Consider the following 22,138-nt stretch of genomic DNA (forward strand, 5'->3'; position numbering starts at 1 on the left):
ATACATATAGCATATATATATATAGCACTAATCCCCGAAAGAAACGAGCAACAATCGAGCAAGATCAACACACAACATTTGCCTCACATGACCGACTACCAAATAGTGTCTAAACAAGCGATCGCACTAGATTTAAATTACATGTTTTTAGAGCCTAAATAAGTTTTATGATATATGTTAAATGTTTAATTATGTTGAAATGATATTATGTTGAACATGTCATCATTTTTTTCTATGTTAATAGTCTATTATATGTCGAAGCAGTCGCTGTCCGCTTTGAATTTGTTTTCGAACAAAACGCAATACGTAAAATACGCAAACTACTTGTCTTCCACAAGTTTGTATTTTGATAAACGATATAATAATGTTATTTAAACTTTAGTAGTTTAAGCTCTTCTAATCACAATTCAACAACTTTGTACGTATCTTTTGCAAACAAGTGCCACAATCTATAACAAGAACTTTATTCAATTATGTCAATTTGAAGCACAAACTAAATCAAGTCAATTACAACAGTGCATGCAATACAAAACCTTTGAAAACTTTGTAAGCAACTAGCCAAATTTTTTAAAATGATAAGCTAAAACTATTTTTATTGTACGCGAATTAGCCATAAGCTGAAATTTTAATATGTAAATTTAGCTCGTCTACTTTTAAACTGAACAAATAACTTTTTAATGATTGTTACACGATTTACACATATGTACTAATATATACATAGGGAAACTTTGTGTAATTTTATGTAATTTGCGATCTGTGCATCGGCCAAAGATTAAGTAATAATAAAGTACAATTAAGCCTGATAAACATATTATCGATCAATATTTATGTCATAATGCAAAACGTATCACAGGAAATGTTTTACAGGATTTAAATACACCCCCACATAAATCAATTGGAATAATCATTAAGTTTATATATTTGGTTATAAAGTTTATTCAAAATATTTCGTTGGGTTTCGATTGTATAATAAAGCATAAATAATAATATTAATGAGTAACATGAACACATTGTTAGAAGTCAAAATCAAATACATGTTAGTTAATTTCAAATAGGGATATTTTATAAATTAGTTTAAAAATGGCTTGTTTTCTCCTTCAAAAGAAAGGCACACACAAAGGCAAAATTAGTGTATTAAATAGGAGGGCTTACGAATAAATATTAAAATGCACGGAATGTTTCGATGTCGAAGCAGAGAGCATAGGCTTTCGATTTGAGACCAAAGTAGGAGAAGAAACTTATATTGTTGTATTCAGATCGACGCATATCTTCGAGTTGCGATTCTGCTTCTGACTTATCTCGAGTACTTGGAACATCTCCTTGAGAGCTTCGCTGGTGCCGGTTTTGCGACGATTCCGACGCAACGTGACGCGTCCAGACTTAAATTCACGCACTATAGCGTCAAGACCTGAAACATAAACAGAATATTAGTATATATATATTATTTTGATTATATTCAAAAGAGCTTAAACAGCATGCGGTTAGCTTATAGGAATGATAATAACCTTTGCCCAAATGACAAGAAAGAACCTACCTTTAAGGCAGCTGGCACGCGACATAATCAAGGCAGCTAAGGATTTTAAATTGAGGATTTTGGGCTACATAAATCACGGATGTGTGCCACAGTAAAGGCAACAACAACAACAACAACAGCAACAAGGAAAAGGAGTGTGAACTAACCCCTCGCATTCAACAACTGTCAGCGGCAACAAATGAAGTTGCGTATACGACTTCTTGTACCCAAACAAAGTCAATCTTTGGGTCTGTGGTGTGCGTGTATGTGTGTGTGTGTGTGTGTGTGTGTCTGTTTATAAGAAAAGTGGCGCAATAAAACACGGAAATATAAAACGCACAAATAATAATAATAATAAGCCTCAGTATGACAACAACGGAAACAACAATGTGTCTTGAAGGTGGCAGGCTTCGACTTGGCTGGGTCTGGGTCTGGGTCTGGGGCTGGGCTGGGCCATTTGGTCTGTTGTTTGGTCTACTCGTAAAAATAATAAATGGCGTAGTCCTTGCCTTCATCGAACCTGATACGTTGGCGGCCGCCACCGCCGGGCGTTGGGTAACATAAAGCGCAGTAAGCTGCGAGTGAAACATGTAAACGCCTGAATGGCTGTTTAAAGCCAAAGTTGTCGCATAGACGACAGCAACAATGCCAGCACGCCTCCCCTCCCGCCCACTCTTCCACTCAGTGCGACTGTTGCCAGGGCAGTAGCCACGGCCTCGAGAGCTCGGCCCCGGAAGCCAGCTAATAGCTTGCAGATGGAGAGCTCTCCGGCAGCTTCTCTGGCTGGGCACAAACTTTAAATCAATTCAAGTGCTCGGCATAATACACACATGCATGATGCGTGTTGTATATCGTCCGGGATCGGAAATGACAAGGTATATATGTGTTGGTGCAGGTGGTGAGGCGCCTTTTTCAAAGTCAATTAGTTTACACTGGCGGAAATTGATCCAAGTGCGACCTGCCTGAATATAGATAATGTAATAATGGTCAGAATTTCAAGCATAAACATTGCCATGGTAATCAACGCAAAATGATGCTGGATACACACAACTACAGGTTGGCTTCGCTGCCAGGCGGCAGGCGACAACAATATTTCGTTTCATTTGTTTTCGAGCCGAGTACGAGGAGTGCTGCCGCTGCTGCTGCTGCTGCTCTACTGCTGGTTTTGACGAGGACGAGCGCCAGGACACGAATGCCAGCAGCAGCTCTGTGGCTAGCTGTAAACTTGCTGCTCGTTGGGCTGGCAGCTCAAACGCTTCATGTGCTTCAAGTGGGGCGCGCGCGCTTCGTTCCCATCGCACGGCATTTGTATCGAACAGAGTCTGTGGCACATGCCATATATAAGATTGCTGTCTGTTAATAGCTCGCGTCGCGCACAATACGCGTCCTGATTGATTTCAATGTGCGCTCGTTACGCGTACGCCGCGTGCGACGCTTGGGACGCGCGCCAACAACCGGAAACCGGATGTGCTTAGTGCTACAGTGTGACAGTGCGTGCGGCAGCTTCTTGTAATTGAGTGAGCGCGTAAGTCAGTCAGTCAGTGTGCCCAGGTACACACACATATATATACGCATATATAAAGAGTGAGAGAGAGAGATAGAGAGAGAGAGAGAGGGAGATGTGTTGCCATTGTTGTGATTGGCATAAGCTTCAGTTGCTTTGATTGCACGGCTCCTGTGTGGCAGCTCGTAAGGCGCTCGAGAAGATTTATGTGTGGATGTTATCATATTTCCGCTGGCTTTACCATAAATCAGCTATAACCAACTGCATGCAAGGATTTCAAAAAAGAAAAGCTTACTGCTTTTTTATTTACTAGTGAGTGACAAAGTGTCTAATTGAATAAAGTATCCACAATTTGAGCCATGGAATGAGTCTAATTAAAATTCGCAGACATAGAATAGAATGTACTTATTTAGTATAAACAATGTGATATACGCAAATATCACTTTACACTGTCTGGCAATACACTCACAGAGACACACACACATACATAGACTGCCTCTCAGTGCCAGACATTTGCACATATACATCGACATACATGCTGCTTGGCTGTATTATGTTTTCTATATGTGAGGGTGTCTGTGTGTGTGTGTGTGCGTAGAGCCCATCCTACAACCAGTTGATTTCATTGTCGTGCTGTTGACATGGTTTGTGCCTTTGCATGTTGTGGTTGGCGCACGTCACCTAATACCTGATTTCGGGCATAAGGCCAATAAAAATTTGAGAAATTTATACAATATTATATAAATTCTCATATCAAGATAATGCACTTTAAATGTGCCAGGGAAACGTTAAAATTATAATATATATTTAATATAAAAATAGTTCAGTGTTTGTCCATGCTTTTAAGGAATTTACATGATGTTTATATCCTTATAATTTTGTCATTTAATGACAAGTTTCAAGAGTAGCGTCAATATGTCCGTTTGTTTGTTTATATGGAAACTAGTTTTAAAGTTATATTGGAACTGTCCGGATCGGGCAACTATATCATATAGCTGTCATCGGAACTAGGGCCAAAGAGTAGGTTATTGTATGAACAACTTTTTTTTTTATTAAGATATCTTGACACTATTCTCCTCCTATATATATCCGAAATCGCATGAACATCGGAGTTATTCAAGTTATCTTAAACTCTCAGCAATTATGCGCTTCAAAATCGTGCAAACCGAATCATAAATATTTATTAAAAAAAATATATAAAAAATTCAAAATGAAACCAAAATGAGTCTCAGCATTAAAGTACAAATAAACCCTTGCCATGTTTGATAGATACAAATTTTGGCTAGAGAATATGATGTAGCCCGTATCTTGAATATACAAATCTGCACGCCTTGTAATTATTTTGGAAAAACGTTCAATTATAAATGAAAATTTTGAAAACTTATGATACAGCAAGGATTGAACCCCAAGCTGGGTTAAATGCTGCCAAAGCCAGCTTCACGAACTGTAGCCAAAGGGCTGGAAGTTGTTTCGCAGCCTGAATCGAACCAGAAATAAGTTCTACTCACAACGCTGGCTGGGGCAATCGGAGGCTGGCAGAGTTCAGGCTAAAGCTCAAACTAAAATCAATAACAAACGATTGTTAAAGCGCAATTAAAGCGGAAATTAAACGACAAAGATGTCCCACAAGTGCAATGGCAAGGCAGCAACAAATACAAATACATATACAATGCCAGCACGTACACACACACACACACACACGCACACACACACACACACACCTGTACACCTTGTAATAAAGAATGTTGGTTTCATATTGATTGCAAAATATATCAAGGCTAAAACGAAATTCAGCCCTCACCCACCCCCTCAACCACCTTTTTCAGAAGCGTAAAGCCGACGCTAATTAGATTTTTACTGCCGTGCTACGCCTCTACACACGGATATTATATATATACATATACATATACATTTATATATATGCATATATATATATATGTATTATTATCCACGTGAGTGTGTGTGTGTGTGTACCTGATGGCAGCAGCTAGTCTGAGCGCTGCGTCAAAAAGCTTCTGGCAAACTTAATTAAGAAGTTGCCGCTGTTGCAACAAGCCCCAGCACCAAAAGGGGCGTGGCATGGCAGCCTGCAACGTTGCCGTAGCCGTGGCGAACATGGCAACGTTTAGGAAAAATCAAAAACAAAAACAGCAGCAACAGCAGAAAAAAAAATGAAGAAAAACGCATAAAATCAATTATAAACGCAAATGGGTTGTTGGCGGAGGACGGGGGAGGAGAAGGCGGAGGAGGTGGAGAGTACGCCGAATCGCGTGGAGCGCAACTGACAAGTGACAGCAACAAGTCGAGGACAGACAAAGGACTCGACTGCGCCCAAGGATTAGATGCAGCCTCTGACAGCCTATCGATTACACCACAGCCATTTTTTTATGCTTTTGTGGTTTATGGCATTTGCATCGTTCCCATTTTGTAGCTTTTCGCTGCAAAAGCAGTTTAACGATTCTTTATCGAACCTTTAGAAAGAAATCTTTCAATGTTTAACTACCCTAAACAATTCTCTGGGTTTATCAATGCCAAGGCAATAAATTAAATGCTTAAGGTTGGAATGGAATAATTCAATTTTAATTGATATAAAGTCTCTGTATCGGATTATGAACCCAGAAAGGAAATAGTATAAAATGTTATATATAATCTTGATCAGCACCAAGAGCGGAGTGCATCTACCCCATGTCTGTTTATCCGCCTGTCAGTTTCTATGCGATTTGCATAGGAGTCCTCGTCAACAATTTTTCTCTGTTGAAAGAATCACTCGAAAATGACATTCTTTATGTAAAGGTATAAAGCTCCCAAAGGGGATATGCCTCAAGTGGCATATAGTACAATGAGGCAAAGAAGAACCAATTGACTGCCAGTTGGATGGACATTAGATTCCCCTCTTGGTAGGAGGTCAGGTCCACCTAAAACCTCATCTCGCCTGTGTCCCAGCTACCCGTGTTCTCTTCTGACTTATCCTGATTGGGGACCTCTTCTTGATAGATTAAGGTGCTAAATACCTTACCATTGAGGACTGATGGAGAACTGACTTAGGGCAAGGTAGCTGTCTTTAGCAATCTTTGGGAAAGATTTGATTTAAAGCTAGTTTTTTGGTAAATATGCAATAACAGCTTCGAGAAGGTTCGATTTAAAACTAATTTGCAGCAGTTTGAATGTTGCGCAGCCAAAAAACAGTTTTTAGATCAAAATTATCTAGATAATTGCAACTTTGCAAACATCCTTTGCTGCTTAAAGATTGCAAATAGTTTAATCACAATTCGTTGCTCAACTAAAATTGAACTATGCCGCGTGCAGAAACTTCATCAAATTTCAATCTTGTTACGAAATTGCCTAGAACACACACACACACACACACACACGCGCGCAAGTAAATGCGTATACGTGATATGTGCAATGGCTGGCAGATTGCGCATACGTCCCGTATGGCCACGCACACGTACGATTGGAGGCGAGCCCATCAATAGAGAAAGGCACGCAAAAGGTTTTACGACACGACAAATTCCAGTCAAAAAAATATGACCGTAGTGAAAGTGCTTCTTGGAGCATGTCCTGTCCATTGTTCGGGATTTGACATTGAGTGGAAAACATGACACCTTCACACACATATTCCATACATAAAGTGGGCCAATGGCTTGTGGGAATTTTAATAGCTGGATGACATACCTGTTGCCGCCTGTGCCTGTACCTGTTGCTTGACGTTGTCGATTATCTTCTCGCCCAGGCCCTTGTGCAAGCTATGCGCGGCAATGTGCTGGCTAAAGCTGCCCGCGTCCCCATCCCCGCCAGCTGCACACTGTGCCTTGTAAAGCACCTTGGCAGGCATGGGTGGAGGTGGAGGTGGCGGCGGCGGGGGTGGAAGTGGCGCTGGTGCCGCTGCAACTGTTGTTGTTGCAGCTAGTTCCGCTTGCTGGACGCGCAGCAATTGCTCCTCGGCGAGATCGGCGCGTGTTAGCGCCTGACGCAGCTGCTCCTCGAGTATTTCCAACTTAAGTTGTAATTTTTTTAGTTCATCGTTAGTAGTTTTTGCAATAGCCGCATCCATAAGACTTTGCTACGGAAACAACAAGAGCGAGCGAGCGGGGGGGTTGGCGGCGGAGCGGGGTCAAAGGTAACGAAAATTAGTAGAACAAACATTAGTTAAAACGCCTTCGATGCGAGTTAGTGCAGAAAGCAATACAAAGTGTATAGAGATATATTTTTAAATAAGCAGCAGCAGAGATAGGGAGAAGCGATAGGGCAAGCGAGTTGCGCTTACGTTTTGCTCGGATTCCAGCACCGAAAATATGAAGAAGGGGTACAACTAAAACCCATCTGGGCACATTCCATGCATATATGTATTTATTATTATTAAGAGTTGCCTTTTTAGTTGTGCGCCATTTGCCGCCGTTTAGTTGCTCTTAAATATACTCGAAAACGGCTTGAATATGTCAAACACGCTGCGTGTTTGCTTTGAGACGGAAATACAAAATGGGACAGATAGATAGATAGGATAGGTAAACCGACACCAAATAAATAAATTGTAACTAAATAACCCTTGGCTCACCATTTCCACAATGCGTTCGTTGTGCTCGAGCGTCTGGTGTTGCAACTGATCCGTAATCTGCTCGAACTCCGCCTGCGATTGCATCGTCGTCGGCGATGGCGTTGCCTGCGGCTGTCCGTCCGGCTGGTCGCGTAACTTGGCGGTTAACTCATCGTTCCGCTGCTTCAGCCTTATCAAAGCCGCCTCCATTCTGCAATAGAAATGTTGTAATTACTTGGTTAACTCTAAGAGGCAAGACTATAAGACATTTGACAAACATAAAAGCTGTCCTTGGTACGCCTTAATATACACTATATATCATATTGAGCTTTGGTTTATCATAAAAATACAGGGGAGTTCCAGGCTCACAGTTGTTCGGTTCTTAACTGCCAAGAGAGTTTGGCCTAAATATCTTTGCAAAATAAAGTCATTTCTGGCCAATCATTACTATGGCATCTATATGATACATTTTATGATTAGTCCGATCCTTCTTATATGGATTGCAACAGAAAGACGAGACCTGTGCAAACTGGAAGACTAGTCTATCAAGCAAATAATGTGACCTTTTTATGAATTCTAAAATGAAATGTTTCAGTCTAAATTTAACCTGAATTAAAGCCAAAAAATGGGGTTCAAGCCGTTCTTTTAGTTTGCCGTAATTTGAATATGACAATGTAGCCTTCGCTTACTTCTGGCTGGTCTCCACGCTTTCCTTCATGTTGTCGGTCAACAGTTTGGCCACCTTGGTTAGATTGCCGTTCTCGGTGCGCAGCGTTTCGTTCTCCTCCTCCAGCAAATGTTGCTACAATAGGAAGCATAGCGTAAGCTTGATTTAACTAGAGCGTGGACATCGATGTCAACTTACGTGCTCGACTAGTTCGGCTATTTTCTCATTGGCCTCGTACAGCTGCAGTTCCACGGCGTTGGTGGCATGTTTGAGCGTTAGGAATTCCGAGACGAGACGCTCCACTAGACTGTTGGTAATGGGCACATCCAGATTGCCATCAACATCGATCAGGCTGTCTAGCTCGTGGCCAACCTCGCCGCTGTCTGTGCTGTCATGTTGTAGAATCTTGAGCAGATTACGTTTTAGCTCCACGGAACCGACTAGCGGTGCCCCACTGGAGGGTCCAAGCTGCTTTTCGCGCATGTGCTCCAGCTCGCTGGTGAGACTGCAAGGTGGAGACATGTTTAATTCGGTTTATTTCGCTTTTATGATTTGGCTTACTTGTGTATTTGATCGACCTTCATTTTGTGCAGTTTGTCGAGGGCATTGCGCTCATTGAGCGTTTTATTAAACTTGCCGGTGAGATCCTTGATGTCTGACTCAAATTTGACCTGCTGCTGCTGCAGCAGCTCCAGCTGGGCACACAGCTTCTCGTGCTGCGCCTGCTGCTCCTCCTGCGTGGTTTTATCTGCGCGTAGAGTTGAACGTTCAGAACACGAACACATATGTATATCAGTAAAGGGGCTGGGCTAACTTACGCGATTCGATCTCTAGTTTCAGCGCTTTGTTCTCCTCCCTTAGCGCAATGTTGTCCTCCAACAGCGTAAACATATCATGCTCCGGATCCTGATTATTATAGTCCGGCTCACTGACACGACTGCGACTGCGCGTCTTCGCCTCCTGGGTGCGAAACTTGGCAACCGGAATTCGTCCACGTCGCTCCATGCTGCGCGCTTGTTATCTGAGCGAGCGGAAAGAGAAGTTTAGCGATTAGATCAGTTGTTGGAATATATATATAAGCATATTAACTCTGCTTACGTTTGTACGTGCCTCAAGCCTTAAAGCATTATGCTAACCTCTTATGCTATATGCGATATGAAACTTAAATGCTGCCAACACCATGAATTGCCTGCGTGTGAGTGTGTGTTATGTGATGTGTGTGTATGAGAATTCACGAGCGAGATGTGTGCGTGTGTGTGTTTGCGTGTGTGTTGCATGAGTTGGATGTCCTTTGGCTGGCCCCATTGAAACGCCTTGCGGTTTTATTTTTTTTTTTGCTTGTTTTTTTTTTCTTTTCTTCTTTTATTATTATTATTACTATTATTTGCTGTTTATAATTGTTAATCAATTTTTATGCCGCCCCATTAATCAGCTTCATGTGGTTTTTGAATGCGCCTGTTTCAGATTCTTGCATAATGTCTTTTACATGTGTTTTGAGATTTGTTTTTTTTTTTAAGTTTGTTGTAAACGTTTTTAGAATTAAATTGTATTATTTATTATTATTTGCTTCCTTGCCAAAAATGCTTACAGTTAAAGTTGTTTTTGTTTTTGTTTCAAATTATCCCAGAATTTGGCTACACATTTCAAATGCATGCAAAGAATGCTAGAAGTTCTCAGAATTTACTTAGCTTGGCTTTAAACTATTCGCTTTTCAGTGCAGAAGCGTTTTTTTTTCGACAATTGCTTAACTAATATTTTTTATTTTTGTTTACATTCTTTTTTTTGTTTTGTATTTCATGCTAAATAATTTATATCCTTACCACTTTCTATTTTTTTTTTTGTTTTTTTTATATTGATTTACTTTATATTTTATTTCTTGCATTTTGCCGCAAAACCATTTTCAATCTTTGCCACTTTCAGTGTTTTAATAAAAACAAAAAGAATGTTAAAAAAAAAAAAAAAAAAACATTCGAGTTGTGAAAATCTTTTGCTATTGAAATATTAATTTTTGAAATTAATTTCTTTTTCTTCTCCTGTTTTTTTTTTGTATACTTATAAAAATAACTAATTCAAGGCGGCTTAGAGCTCTTGGTTTTTGTTTTTCATTTTTTTTTAAGTTGCTCTTTTTTTTTTTATTATTTTTTCGTTTTCTTTTTTATGCTGTGAATATATAAATATAGTTTTTAATTTGGTTTAAATTGCTATGTTTTGTTTTTGTTGTTATTATATTTTAAATTAAAGTTTATGTATTTTTTCATTCTTTTTACAGCTAATTTTAAATTGTATCTTTGGATTATTTGTTTTTGTTTTTGTCATGCACTGTATACTAAATACATACATACTTTACATGTCTTTTCTTGCTAAATGTACATTGTTTAATGTATAACATACATACATATATATATATGTAATTATATAATTTTGTATACATGTATTTTGTTGAGTCTAAGCCTCGAAATAATTAAAATAGTCATCGATTCTTTAGAAGGAAATAAACGTTATCTGCTTTTGGGTTTGAGCCTTTTGCATGAGGAAATCACATCAATCAAATTTTGTAATAAGTAGTTCTTTAAAAGTAATTATAAAATAAGAACAAAAAGAAAACAATGCAAATTCAAAAATTTGTTTTTTTTTTTTTTTTGTACTGAAAGGTAAACAAATTTTGCATTTGTTTATGTGTAAAACAAAAGATTGCTAAACTATTCTGATAGAGCCCCGCGTTTAGGGGACTTTTGACTTTGATTTTGAAGGAAACATAGGAAAATGAAATACTGTCCAGTTGTACGGGTAAAAAAGTAAAATTCATAGATTGGTATATATATAAATATATATATATATGTGTGTGTGTATATATATATGTACCCTGCCTTATATACATATATATTTAAATATAAATATTATGCTTTGTGTTTGATTTTTGAGAATACTTTTTGACGCCGAGATTCCTTTTAGTTTTTTTTTTTTTTTTTTTTGTTATTTAATTTATGCGTTTTGTATATTTTTTATTGCAATAGTTTATAATATATGCCGTTGTTTGTCGTCTGTTTGTTTGTTTCTCAGTTTGTTTCAATTGCAATGTAAAAGTGGTTTCTGTCTGTTTGTATAGAGGTGTATATATAGGTGTGTATGCATATACGACCGCGCGTGGTGTATGATTTAAAGGCCAAATGGCGCTGTTTCAATTGTCATATACATATAAATATGTGTTTTGTTTTTATATATTTTTTTGCCTGCTATTTGCTTCGTTGTTGTTGTTGTTGTTGTTGTAGTTGTAGTTGTTCCTGCATTGGGTGTGGGCGGGGGCGGTGCTGTCTTTACATTTCCTCGATAAAAGCACGCAATTTGTCCATAAGGGCCCGAGGGTATCCGGCGGAATGTTCCAATTCCTGCTTGAACCACTTATCAAACGAGTCCCGCGATATTACCTCACAGTCGTACAGTACGCTCCAGGTGCTGCAGATGGTCTCGCCCGCGGCCATCTCATCCTCCATTTCAAGCGCAAAGTGTTCCTGCAGCGCATCGACCGTCTCCTCGATGCATGCAATCTCGTGCGCCTCCTGCGCATCAATGCACAGCCGCAGCAGCGGAGTACAATGTCTCCGGAAGCTCTCCACATTCAGCTGCAGTTGCAGTTTATTCTTGTTAGTACTATGGTTGTTATTGTAGTTCTTGGCTGATGTATTGCTGATCACAGTTAATGCGAAATCACAGCAAAGGAATTTGGTAAGGTGACGCACAAAATTCACATTAATATGCACATTGGTATTGATATAATCGATGGCGGTGTCACTGGACAGACGCAGCAAATAGCTAATCCGTTCCACATGCTCCGCCTGGGTGCGTGCGACCTTGGGCCGCTGCATACTAGCTGTGCCTGTGCTGTTCGGCTCCAGAAACTGAAAGCTATTCGACTGCAAAAAGTCGCGATACTTGCGAGCATCGCTCCAAAATAACTGGCCTCGATCCAGTTTGCTGTCCACATGCCACAGCTTGTGTGTATATCCGGCGCCAAATTCTTGAACAAAGTAGCTGACAAAGGCGCGTACAAAGCGTTCCGTGAATTGTGGGTCCTCGAGCCAGCGCTGCTGCCACACATCCTTGAACTCGAGACCACCCTCATGCATTATGGGTCCGAGAAACTCAAAGACATAGGTCCAGCCGTTGGGCACATCCACCAGCAGATCGCGAAACTCCTCCCCGAAACGGCCGTACGCCTGAGCAAAGCTCCCTCTGCCGAATGCCTCCTGCTGCATTAGGTACGAAAAGACATTGGCGCATGCCAAGCGCTGTTGTCGCTTGACTTCCGCACGATGCACGTAATCTATCAGGACATAGTATATGATGGCCACAGCAGCCTGTTGCTTGGCATTTGAATTACGCCAAATGGCTAGCACTTCCGTTTGCCAGTCTCGGGTGCTGAGCACTTCTTCGACCAGCTTTGTGAGCATCTCTTGACACTGTTTCCCATCGAAATCCACCTCGACGCTGCTGGGCTCCATGTTGTTGTTCCTGTTGGCGGCAAGGGGCCCGACTGCCGCTGGCGTCGTTTGCTGTTGATACGTCGGATAGTTAAAAGAGCTTGTTGTTGGCGGCATGCGCTTGAGCAAACTGGGCTGTGTCGCTGGTGCTGCACTGACCGGACGATTGCTGGCATTGCGCCACTGATAGTGCGAGGAGTTGCCCAGCTTGGCGGTCACTGCGTCGTCGTTGTTGCTGCTGCTGAAGCGCAGCTTGTTGGGATCTATGCTTAGGGATTGGTTCTCATGCTGCTGCGCCTTGGGCACCTTTTGCATAAAGTAATTGCTGCTCTCATTGTAGCCATGATGATGATGGTGTTGCTTCTGCTGTTGATACTGGTAGTTCGACTGTTGTTGCTGCTGCTGCTGCTGTTGCTGTGGCAGGTGGCCGCCGCCACGTCCGCTGTGCTGCTGCTGTTGCTGTTGTTGTGGCTGTGCCTTGGGCTCGTCGTGCTGTTTGTGACGCTGCCGACTGCCAGCGGTCGAGTGAGTTGTCACCGGCTGATCCCAGTTACGCGAGCGTAAATCAAGCACATCCTGCATCATAAAGCGCACACGGCTGCTAATCTTGATGTTAAGCTGATGCTGTCGACTATTGTTGCTGTTGCCACGTGAGCGCTGTACAATATCCTGGATACGGCGAAAGATCTTCTCGATGCGCACACCGCTCTGGTACTGCTCTGGTGGGCCAGCCTCCAGCAGATGGCCAACAGTTGTGAGCAGCTTGCACATGTACTCCAGTTTCTCCTCACAGCCATGCTCCAGCAACGATTCGACGCAGTGAAGCACCCGATCGCTGGTCAGCGATTGCAGCTTGAATAGCTCGCCAATAAAGCGCACAGTGCCCCAGGCGCGGCGCCTAAACTGATACTCAAGATCCTCCATTTCGGCACGCAGTTCGGCTTTCTTGGCCGCATCCGTGCACACGTTAATGCGTTCCTGTGTGGGCTGCAGTTTCTTGGCCTTGGCATTGGCATCGTTCACATTCGACTCAAACTCGTGCTGAATACGCGTGATAAGCGAGCTGGTAAACAGCGATTTGTTCTCTGCCTTGATCTCGTGGAATAGCACCTTACAGAATCGCGCATAGGTAGGCGCAAAGTTCGGCTCACTGATGGTCTTCTCAAATATAAGCAGCATAACCTGTTGGTAAGAAGAGATACAATCAGAATTTGGTTAAAACATAGATTTTAGAATAAGAATTCCTTTCTCACATTTGTCATTTTGCCCTGGGTATCCATCTTGATGCTGGACATCTCCTTGAGCAGCACCTCAAAATTGTCCGGGGTCAGTTTGTTGAGTATGCCGCGTACTTTCTTCAGCACCGCTTCCATGTCATCATCCGGGTCTTGTTCCGTTGTGCTGAACATGGACATGCGACGCAGCGTCTCCGGCTGCCAGGCATTCTCGCATTCCGATAGCTTAATCTCCTCTTTGAGCGAGAGCTGCACACGTATTATATCCATGTGCCGCTGATTGGAGCTGCCCATGCCGCCGGGCCCGGAGCTGTTGCCACTCGAATTGCCGCCCATCTGTTGATGGCCATCATGATGTTTCTTATTCGGCCCATGGCCATGACCACGCCCGCGCTTAACAGAACCATAATCCATCGAATCGTGCGCGTGCTGATACTGCTGGCCATGCGGATTATGTGCGTGATGATGCTGTTGCTGCTGCTGTGACTGTCGCGAAACAAAAAGCTGTGCAATGCAGTCGCCCTTCTGACAGGGCACCAGCGGCGGCTTGCGTGAATCACTGAGCTTGGACAATTCGCGCAGCTCATCTATGTTGTATCTTATGAATTTGCTGATAGTAGCGCTCTTGGCGGTTGCAGTCGGAGTTTTGCCGCCGGCGGCCTTCTGAATTGAGCCTGATATTTTGGCCGGCTGATGCATGGGCGATGCCTTCTTGACGGGCACCTCAATTTTTTGAGTGCTAACCTTTGGAGCACAATCCACATTATCCTCTGACATGGTGGTCTGCGAGCTGGTCACATCGATGGGCTGTGAGCTGGACCAGGTCGAGCTACAAATAAAACTGGAACTGTGTGCAGGTGTCTCCTCACTAAAGTCACCAAATTTCAGCTCGCCCACATTGCTCTCAACGCACTTGCTGGCAATATCAGCGATTAGTTCGCCGCTGCCTGCGTTGCTCTCAGTTAACTTTTCGGCAATGCAAGCACCGCTTAGTAAGTCTTCGTCGTCGCACATGGAACTGCTGCTGTTTAGGAATTCCAGCTGTGTCTCAGCTGGGCTGGGCGCATCGTCAAAACTCTTTTGCAGAAACTTGGCCACAATATCCTCGTTGGCCATGTGCTTGTCCAGCTGCTGTGTCATATCACACGAGTCTTTATCCTTGTCGTCAACTGAAAAACGCGAGCAGAAGATTAGTTACAGTCCAGTTGGTTGTCACCAGATTCGGTTTACTTACATCTATGTTCGATGGCAGCCGCATCGTCATTGTTGCTGCTAGAATGCTGCGGCTGATCTTTGGGTTGCTTGTCTCTTATGCTAGAACTTAAGCTAGAATTATTACTAGTTGCACTAAGCTTATCAGTCATCGAGGACGCCGTTTTGTCCAGCGTTGCGGACGCGACAGCGGCTGTCGCTTTAGTTGTTGTCACATATGTGATGAAGGTTTCGGCGCCACTTGTTGCACTGTTGTTATTGTTGCCGTTGCCGTTTCCATTCCCATTGCTCTTTGAGCTGCTTGTGGCACCACTCTTGCTGCTATTATTATTATTATTGTTGTTGGCCACATTGCTGGTGCCGCTGCCGCTGGCTGTTGTGCCGCTTGTGATGTTGGCGGAGGCTTTTTGCTTTTTCTTCTCCTGCTCCTTGCGCTTCTGGGCCTTGCGCTGATTCTTTCGGCTCATATTGTTTTGCGGCAAGGCAGCTGCAGACAAACCTGGACTTGGCCCAGCTGTTGGCGCTGGAGTTGGGCTTGGCCCTCGGCCTGTGCCTGTGCCTGTCGGTCCTGCCGCTCCCTTAACTTGCTTCGGCTGTTGGAGCTGTTGCGACTTTTGCTGATGTGTGGGCGTCGAGGCAGCTGACGAAGAACTCGACTGCTGCTGTTGCTGAACAGCTGGTTTTTGTTTCTGGGTCTTTGTGGGACTAGCTGGAACCGTATCAGATGCCAAGCTTGTGCTCATCGTTTTTGTTGGATTTTGCAAGAGAGGCTGCTGCTGCGACAGCGACTGCGGTTGTTGTTGTTGTTGTGGCGCTGAAGTATGCTTGATGCTGGTTAGAATGCTGATTCCTTTGTTGCTGCTGGTGGCTGCCTCTGCCACAGCATTGGCTATAGATGTTGGCGTGGCGGTGCCTGTAAGAGTTTTTACAATTAAACACGTGCATCAACTTAGACGAAATATACACCAACTTTGCTTGTTAGCCGACTTGGGGCGCTGCTTCTTGCTGGCCAGTGACTCCTCGAACAACACGGGTACGTTCATGTTGCCAGCAGTGGGCGATAAGTCATCGAAATGAGCATCCACGTTACCGCAGGCTAGCTCGGCTGCATTTTCCGAGGCATTATCCACTATAGTTGGGATGGTGGGATTTTAAAAAATTGATTAGACTTTTGTGAAATGTTTTGCAATCGATCAGTTACTTTATCGTTAATATATATAACATATATATATATATATATATATATATATTAATCTCAAATTATGCTGTGATTAACTCGTGAAAGCTTTGTTAAATAAGCAACTTTTTGTTAAGTTTATTCAGTTACGCTTATGATCGGAAAGAATACCTGAACTTGGGTATATGGGCTTACAAAAACTGACTCAATTGGGATTAGTTTGTTATTCAATGGGAAACAAATTGTAGAGCACATGGCTATCATTTGGTAATGATTGAAATAGAAGCAAATACTTTCTTTGATTGAAGGGATAAATAATTTGGTTGACAAACTCTTCTTTCTATTCCAAAAATTAGCAATTTCTGCGCTCCACGTATATCATTTTTAATAATTGTTACGTTCTCTTGACTGTCGAACTATTGTTAACCTTTCTAGAGAAATTTCCTCCTAATAGAGGGTGAATGGGTTTGGACTTATTTATAATTACTTGACTGAGCGCGACATATTTTCGGTTTTCCACGTATTGGATAATTTTATAATATATCATAAATCCATCTGGAGCTTGGTTTTAATGCCTATAAGATTAGACTCTAACGAAGTCTTAAAACAACTTGTTTGTGCTGCCATTTAAAGTAATTTTATCGGTTGAAACTTACCATCATTATACTGCCAAAAGCTGAGGTGTTCGTCTGGATTGCCCGAGTGGGCCAGTATGTCCTTAACAATGACGCTGACCTTGTCCTCGTCGGTCAATGGGGGCGATGATGCAAATGCGGCTGGCTGACAGACGCTGACCGGCTGAGAAGCTTTCTCAGTTTGCATTTGATGATCCACCATGACGCCGGACAGCATCAAGGTAGTTGAGCCTGAATCCGATGATATAGCGGTCGATTGGTATTGGGGAATGCTGCTCTCGCTTCCCGTACTCGATGTGAGTGTGCAGTTCGAGTCTTTTTTGATGAAAACCGATGAATTTGGATCCAGGACATTCTCCTTGGTGTCCGGATGAATGATGGGTATAGCATGCCGGCGCTCTTTGAATTTATCACCCCCAGCCAGCTGGGCGGCTGTGGTCAGTGAGGTGGCCGAAAACGATCCAGTCACACCAGGAACGGGTCCCACGGCTGTGGCACTGCTGCTCTGCAAATGAGGCGCATATGTGTGCAGTCCGGCCGTTGGAGCCGGCGCCGGTGCACTCATCCCGGCGGCCGCTATCATCGGCGCCGTGCTTAAGCTGGGTGGCGGCATAATCGGTAGGCTGGGACAGAATGTTGGCGGCATGTGAAACGCTGCCGTTCCATTTAGGGGTGTGCTCCGCGAATTCATAAGTGGCTGGACAGCCGCCGCCGCTGCTGCGTTGTTGACCAATGTGGGACGCGGCGGCGGCGCAGCTGATGGCACCGCATACGCAAAATAGCTGGGCTGCTGCGGCGGCGTCGAACGTTGCCCACCGCGCATATTGCCACGATGGCCACCATTGCCGCCTGCGCTGCCTACGGGATTGTTGTTGTTGCTGTTGTTATTGAGCGGCGCCGTGTGATAGTAGGTAATGGTCTGTTGTTGTGCTGCATTTGCGGCAGGTCCAGGATTAACGCCGTGCTGCTGTCCAGACGGCAACTGTTGTTTCTGTTGGGCTGCAGTCGCATAGAAACCGCCAGCGGGCGCTGCGTTACCACCATTCGATGCAAACGCTACGGTCTGTGCGCCAATTAGGCCGGGATGATTGAACGGCATATAGGTTGCCGATATATAGGTGGCCGTGCCAGTTCCACCCCCATTAGCGCCGGCCGGTGCGATCATGCCAGCTGATTGCGTAAAGTGCGGCGGCAGCGTCGGATTGCTGAGGGCGCGCACCAAACTTGTATTGCTGCTGGCTGGCGTAAGGACGCCATTCGCATGCGCGTGACCATGACCATGGCTGTGATGGTTATGGCCATGGGCATGTCCCAGCGAGCTGTTGCTGGCGGCGCCACTCAGTTGTAGAGCGGCGCCACCGCTGCTGCCATTACTACTGCTGCTGGACGAGTGTTGAGCGTGGTTCACGTATGGCAGCGCCGGCGGCGGCTGATTGGGATAAAAGATGATCGGCTGCTGTTGTATATGGTGCTGCTGCTGTTGTTGCTGAAGATGTTGCTGCTGCTGCTGTTGAAGATGTTGCTGCTGCTGCTGTTGTTGTTGTTGCTGCTGCAGCTGCTGTTGTTGCTGTTGCGGTAGGGGGTGGTGGTGATGATGTAGACTACCGAGACTCGAGACCCCGCTCTGCTGCGGCACGAACACTGCGTGCGCTGCCTGTTGCTGCTGTTGATCCTGTTGCTGGTGCAGATGAGAGATGCGCGACTGTTGCTGCTGCGGCGGCGGCTGTTGTTGTTGTTGCTGCTGTTGCTGTTGTTGCGACTGGTTCTGGTGATGGTGGTGCGAATGCGTGTGACCGTGTGACGTCTGGTGGTGCTGGGTCTGGTGGTTGTGGTTCTGCTGGTGTGTTGATTGTGGCCTGTTTCCCTTCCCACCCCCTCCCGTTGGCATGAACATAGGAGGACCTTCGTAGGATCTAAACACACACGCACACACGCAACGGTGTGTTTAAGTCAGTGTGTGTGTCATAGAGGCCGAGAGAGTGAGAGAGATAGAGAGAGAGAGAAAGAAAGAGAGGGAGAAAGGAGCACACGAGCATGTGGAGGCGACCACAAATATCGTTGGCGTCGTGGAACAGAACAAAATGTACAAAATTTTATTGTTAGTAAGATGAAAATGGGGAAAATGAAACGCATTATATATTGAAAGCCATGGGACATCGAATGCGGTGAATGATCGTGCGAGATTGAAGCAAAAAGCGCATGCAAATTATTAAATCTAAAACAACTTACAACAACTTAAAGATATATGCATAGCTACGACTAAAAAGCAGGACAGATTAAAGATTACTTAACTATTCCGAATTTTGATATCGTAGAGAGAAATTAAATTTCTTTAAAATTATGTTGTTGCTGGGAAATTGTAACAACTGGGTATTAAAAATGCATTTAAATGTATTTTTATTCCTTTTTCATTTTGCCATATTTTTAGCAACATCAATAATATTCAATCCAAAATGTTACAATTTTCGAGCGAATGCACAGATTAACCAAAAGACGAACAATTATCCAAGCTTGTCTGTCAATTATTTTCCATTCCCGTAACTTAAGTGTCCAACTTTTGAAAATAGAACCAATAAATTCGACTTTTGCCAATTTTCAGCGAAATTGGAATTTTAACAGCGCCAAATGCATTTACATTCTATGCAATGGGAGAAACGAGAGAGAGAGAGAGAGAGAGAGAGAGGGAGAGAGAGACTCTCTTTTGTGACAGTTTTGCAGTTAATTGAGCTTATGAATTGGCATGATGTCACGTACGGGGCGTGTGAAATATTCACACACACACACACACACACACCCATACACACACATCTGTTGAGTATGGCTCACTTATCGGCTGCTTTTATCAAAAGGTATCACATACTATTGCAAAATATACAGTGTGTACTTTATGTAAAATAAAAATAAAAAGAAGAAGAGAACATTTAATAAAGATAGCGAACCATTTGGTGACACACAAAACAACAGGTGGCGCTCTTAGTCAGCGACAAGGCGAACAGTGCTGTAAAAGATGGCAGGAAAAAGCAAGTGCTGCTTAGCGTGGGAGCAGCGGCTGCTGTTTAGACGTTCCACATTCAGTGAATGCCCATCTTAGGCGGAGGATGTGGGCAATATCTGGCACAAGTGGCCACTGAACTGGCATCACAGGCGTTTCTCAAGTGTTTGCTTGCAGAAAAACCTGTTTCCAATGCCTTCAAGACTGAACTACAGTTTCTGCAGCAAAGAAACCAGAAACGAAAACCCGTTTCGTGAAATTTTCACACTTTTCGTTGTTTGTAAACAAAAACCAGTTGTGGTCCAACTGGCGTGGGTGAACATGGTCCAATTGGAATGGTTCTGATTGACAATCAAGTTAAATATAGTCAGATTCACAGAGCGAGCGAGAGTTAATTTAAAAGCAATAAAATAAGCTATACAAAAAAAAATGAAGCGCAATAGCCATATTCTATTTTCTAATTTCACTATTTTCACTGTTATTTATACAGGGTGTGGTGTTAACTTACCGCTTCCTGCGCTTTTTTTACTGTTCCTGTTCTGCGCTCACGCTTACGTTTACGTTTTTGTGTTCTCCTACCGCAGTGGCTGTTATTCCTTTTTCCTTTATTGTTTTCTATTTTGTTGCTACAAACGCGTTGTTGCTGTTGCTGTTGTTGTTGCAGGGTCCCCACGACGAGTTTCGAAAAAAAAAAAGAAACAAAGCGACGCGCGTTTGTTTTTATTACTTTAATTGCGTTTGTTTCCCCGATATTTAACAATTCTTTGGGCTCTGTGACTTGCAATTTGTCGTAGTACGCAGACTCAAATGATAATTCAACTCTTTTTCGATTTTGTTTCGCTTTGTTTATAATTTTGCGAGCTGCTCAAATGCAGACTCCGGGGTTTGCGAAAATTTACGCGCTTTTTTTTTTTTCTTTTTCGTGGCCGCGTTTAATTTTCGTTGAATTATAAACCTTTCACATGTATAATTAACGAAATGCAAATGTTAACGCACATCGACATTTAAGTAGACGAAAAACGAGCACGCACATATATACGTTCAAAATATAGAAATAAGTACTGCTAAAATTTCACGGTAATTTTCTCTATAATTAAAAGAAAAAGATAAACGTTTGCTTTAATTTTGCATGTACAATTTGGTCAATTCAAGGAATTGTAAGGCAAAGCTTGCTATATTGTTTTCGATTGAATTTGTTTTTCTCTTTCACACACACATACACTTACATACACAAACAGAAACTCACACACACACACAGACGCACCAGCACACACGGATTTTCGTCGAGGCGTTGGTGTTGTTTTTGCGTTTGTCGCCTCTGCTGCTCGGCTGTCGTCTGTCTCTTTCGGTTGGTGGTACTTACTCGCCGCCCAAAGCTGCTTACACACAGCCACACATCATAAATGAAGAAACGAAAAAATTGGGTTCCACGTGGGGAACACGCCTATTAAGTACTCGCGGCGTGTCTTTACATTAGTTCATTGTTTTTTTTTTCTTTTGGTTACAGTTTTGTATAGTCTGTATATATCCTATTACAAATAATTTTGTAAAATGTAAAAACGCTACAGAAACACGTCCGCTCTTGACAACTTCACTAACAGAATGTTATCGACTAAGTCGATTGTTGTTCGCATAACATATGTTTTTGACAGCCAAAAGCTAACACTTTGCTGAACTGTTATTAACAGCAGATATTCTGTTAAATTGACTTAAAACGCCGTTATTACTTCAAACAAAAAATCCTAATGTTTGCCATTGTTGCTAATGTTTGCTATATGTTACTGCATTAATTTTAGTATAACAGTTGTTTTCTCTGTACACCCCTTTGTAAAAACATAAGACGAACGGGGTTCTAACCCAAAGAAAACCAATAAAAGCTGTAAGCAGAGCGATAACAGAGCAGACCATTTTTCGATAAATTACATTATTATAAATATTTTGTTTTTCTAAACGTATTGTTGTTTTCGTAAGCAACCTTATTTACAGTACGCATCCCGAATTCTTAAACTCTGTTAACGGAGCTTACAAATTTTACAAGTTAATAAAATTTGCCTAAAAAAAGTCGTTCGTTTACAGTTGCTTTGACCAATTATCTTTGTATATTGTTTCTATACCCGCATGATGCATGCGGAATAAAATTAAATTATTAGCAAAGGCGTCTGAGTTGGCCTTGAGGACAACCGCCCAAATG

At 42.8% G+C, this 22,138-nt stretch overlaps 2 protein-coding genes across 5 annotated transcripts; both read right to left on the bottom strand.

The window, feature by feature from the left end:
* Nucleotides 1-1,224: 1,224 nt before the first annotated feature.
* LOC115764625 (shootin-1) lies at nucleotides 1,225-20,530 on the bottom strand. Of its 4 annotated transcripts, none has more exons than XM_030707789.1 (8): nucleotides 20,456-20,530; nucleotides 9,037-9,239; nucleotides 8,780-8,966; nucleotides 8,417-8,723; nucleotides 8,241-8,353; nucleotides 7,573-7,762; nucleotides 6,693-7,080; nucleotides 1,225-1,408 (listed from the first exon to the last, which is right to left on the bottom strand). In XM_030707789.1, the coding sequence occupies exons 2-8, from the start codon at nucleotides 9,221-9,223 to the stop codon at nucleotides 1,239-1,241; spliced, it is 1,542 nt and encodes a 513-aa protein (XP_030563649.1). In that variant the 5' UTR covers nucleotides 9,224-9,239; nucleotides 20,456-20,530; the 3' UTR covers nucleotides 1,225-1,238. The 4 variants fall into 4 exon arrangements, 3 of the variants coding, with proteins under 3 accessions (XP_030563649.1, XP_030563650.1, XP_030563651.1); XM_030707790.1 differs by lacking the exon at nucleotides 20,456-20,530 and adding an exon at nucleotides 9,317-10,005; XR_004018035.1 differs by lacking the exon at nucleotides 6,693-7,080 and adding an exon at nucleotides 7,285-7,476 and having other exon boundaries at nucleotides 1,337-1,408.
* Nucleotides 11,199-20,535, bottom strand: LOC115764622 (eukaryotic translation initiation factor 4G). The gene is made up of 6 exons (XM_030707785.1): nucleotides 20,456-20,535; nucleotides 16,977-18,868; nucleotides 16,114-16,272; nucleotides 15,166-16,056; nucleotides 13,950-15,100; nucleotides 11,199-13,878 (listed from the first exon to the last, which is right to left on the bottom strand). The coding sequence occupies exons 2-6, from the start codon at nucleotides 18,847-18,849 to the stop codon at nucleotides 11,533-11,535; spliced, it is 6,420 nt and encodes a 2,139-aa protein (XP_030563645.1). The 5' UTR covers nucleotides 18,850-18,868; nucleotides 20,456-20,535; the 3' UTR covers nucleotides 11,199-11,532.
* Nucleotides 20,536-22,138: the final 1,603 nt, after the last annotated feature.

Source organism: Drosophila novamexicana, unplaced genomic scaffold (assembly GCF_003285875.2).
Source record: "Drosophila novamexicana strain 15010-1031.04,08,12 unplaced genomic scaffold, DnovRS2.1 tig00000870-arrow-arrow-pilon, whole genome shotgun sequence".
NCBI classification, from domain to species: Eukaryota; Metazoa; Arthropoda; class Insecta; order Diptera; family Drosophilidae; genus Drosophila; species Drosophila novamexicana.

Coding starts and splice junctions, on each gene's coding strand:
- LOC115764625 (XM_030707789.1), bottom strand. CDS start 9,223: ATGGAGCGACGTGGACGAATTCCGGTTGCCAAGTTTCGCACCCAGGAG. Junction 8,967..9,036: donor GAAACTAGAGATCGAATCGC/GTAAGTTAGCCC, acceptor CTCTACGCGCAG/ATAAAACCACGCAGGAGGAG. Junction 7,763..8,240: donor AGCGTGGAGACCAGCCAGAA/GTAAGCGAAGGC, acceptor TTTCTATTGCAG/AATGGAGGCGGCTTTGATAA.
- LOC115764622 (XM_030707785.1), bottom strand. CDS start 18,849: ATGTTCATGCCAACGGGAGGGGGTGGGAAGGGAAACAGGCCACAATCA. Junction 16,273..16,976: donor CTTTTGGCAGTATAATGATG/GTAAGTTTCAAC, acceptor TCCCAACTATAG/TGGATAATGCCTCGGAAAAT. Junction 15,101..15,165: donor GGCTGCCATCGAACATAGAT/GTAAGTAAACCG, acceptor CGCGTTTTTCAG/TTGACGACAAGGATAAAGAC.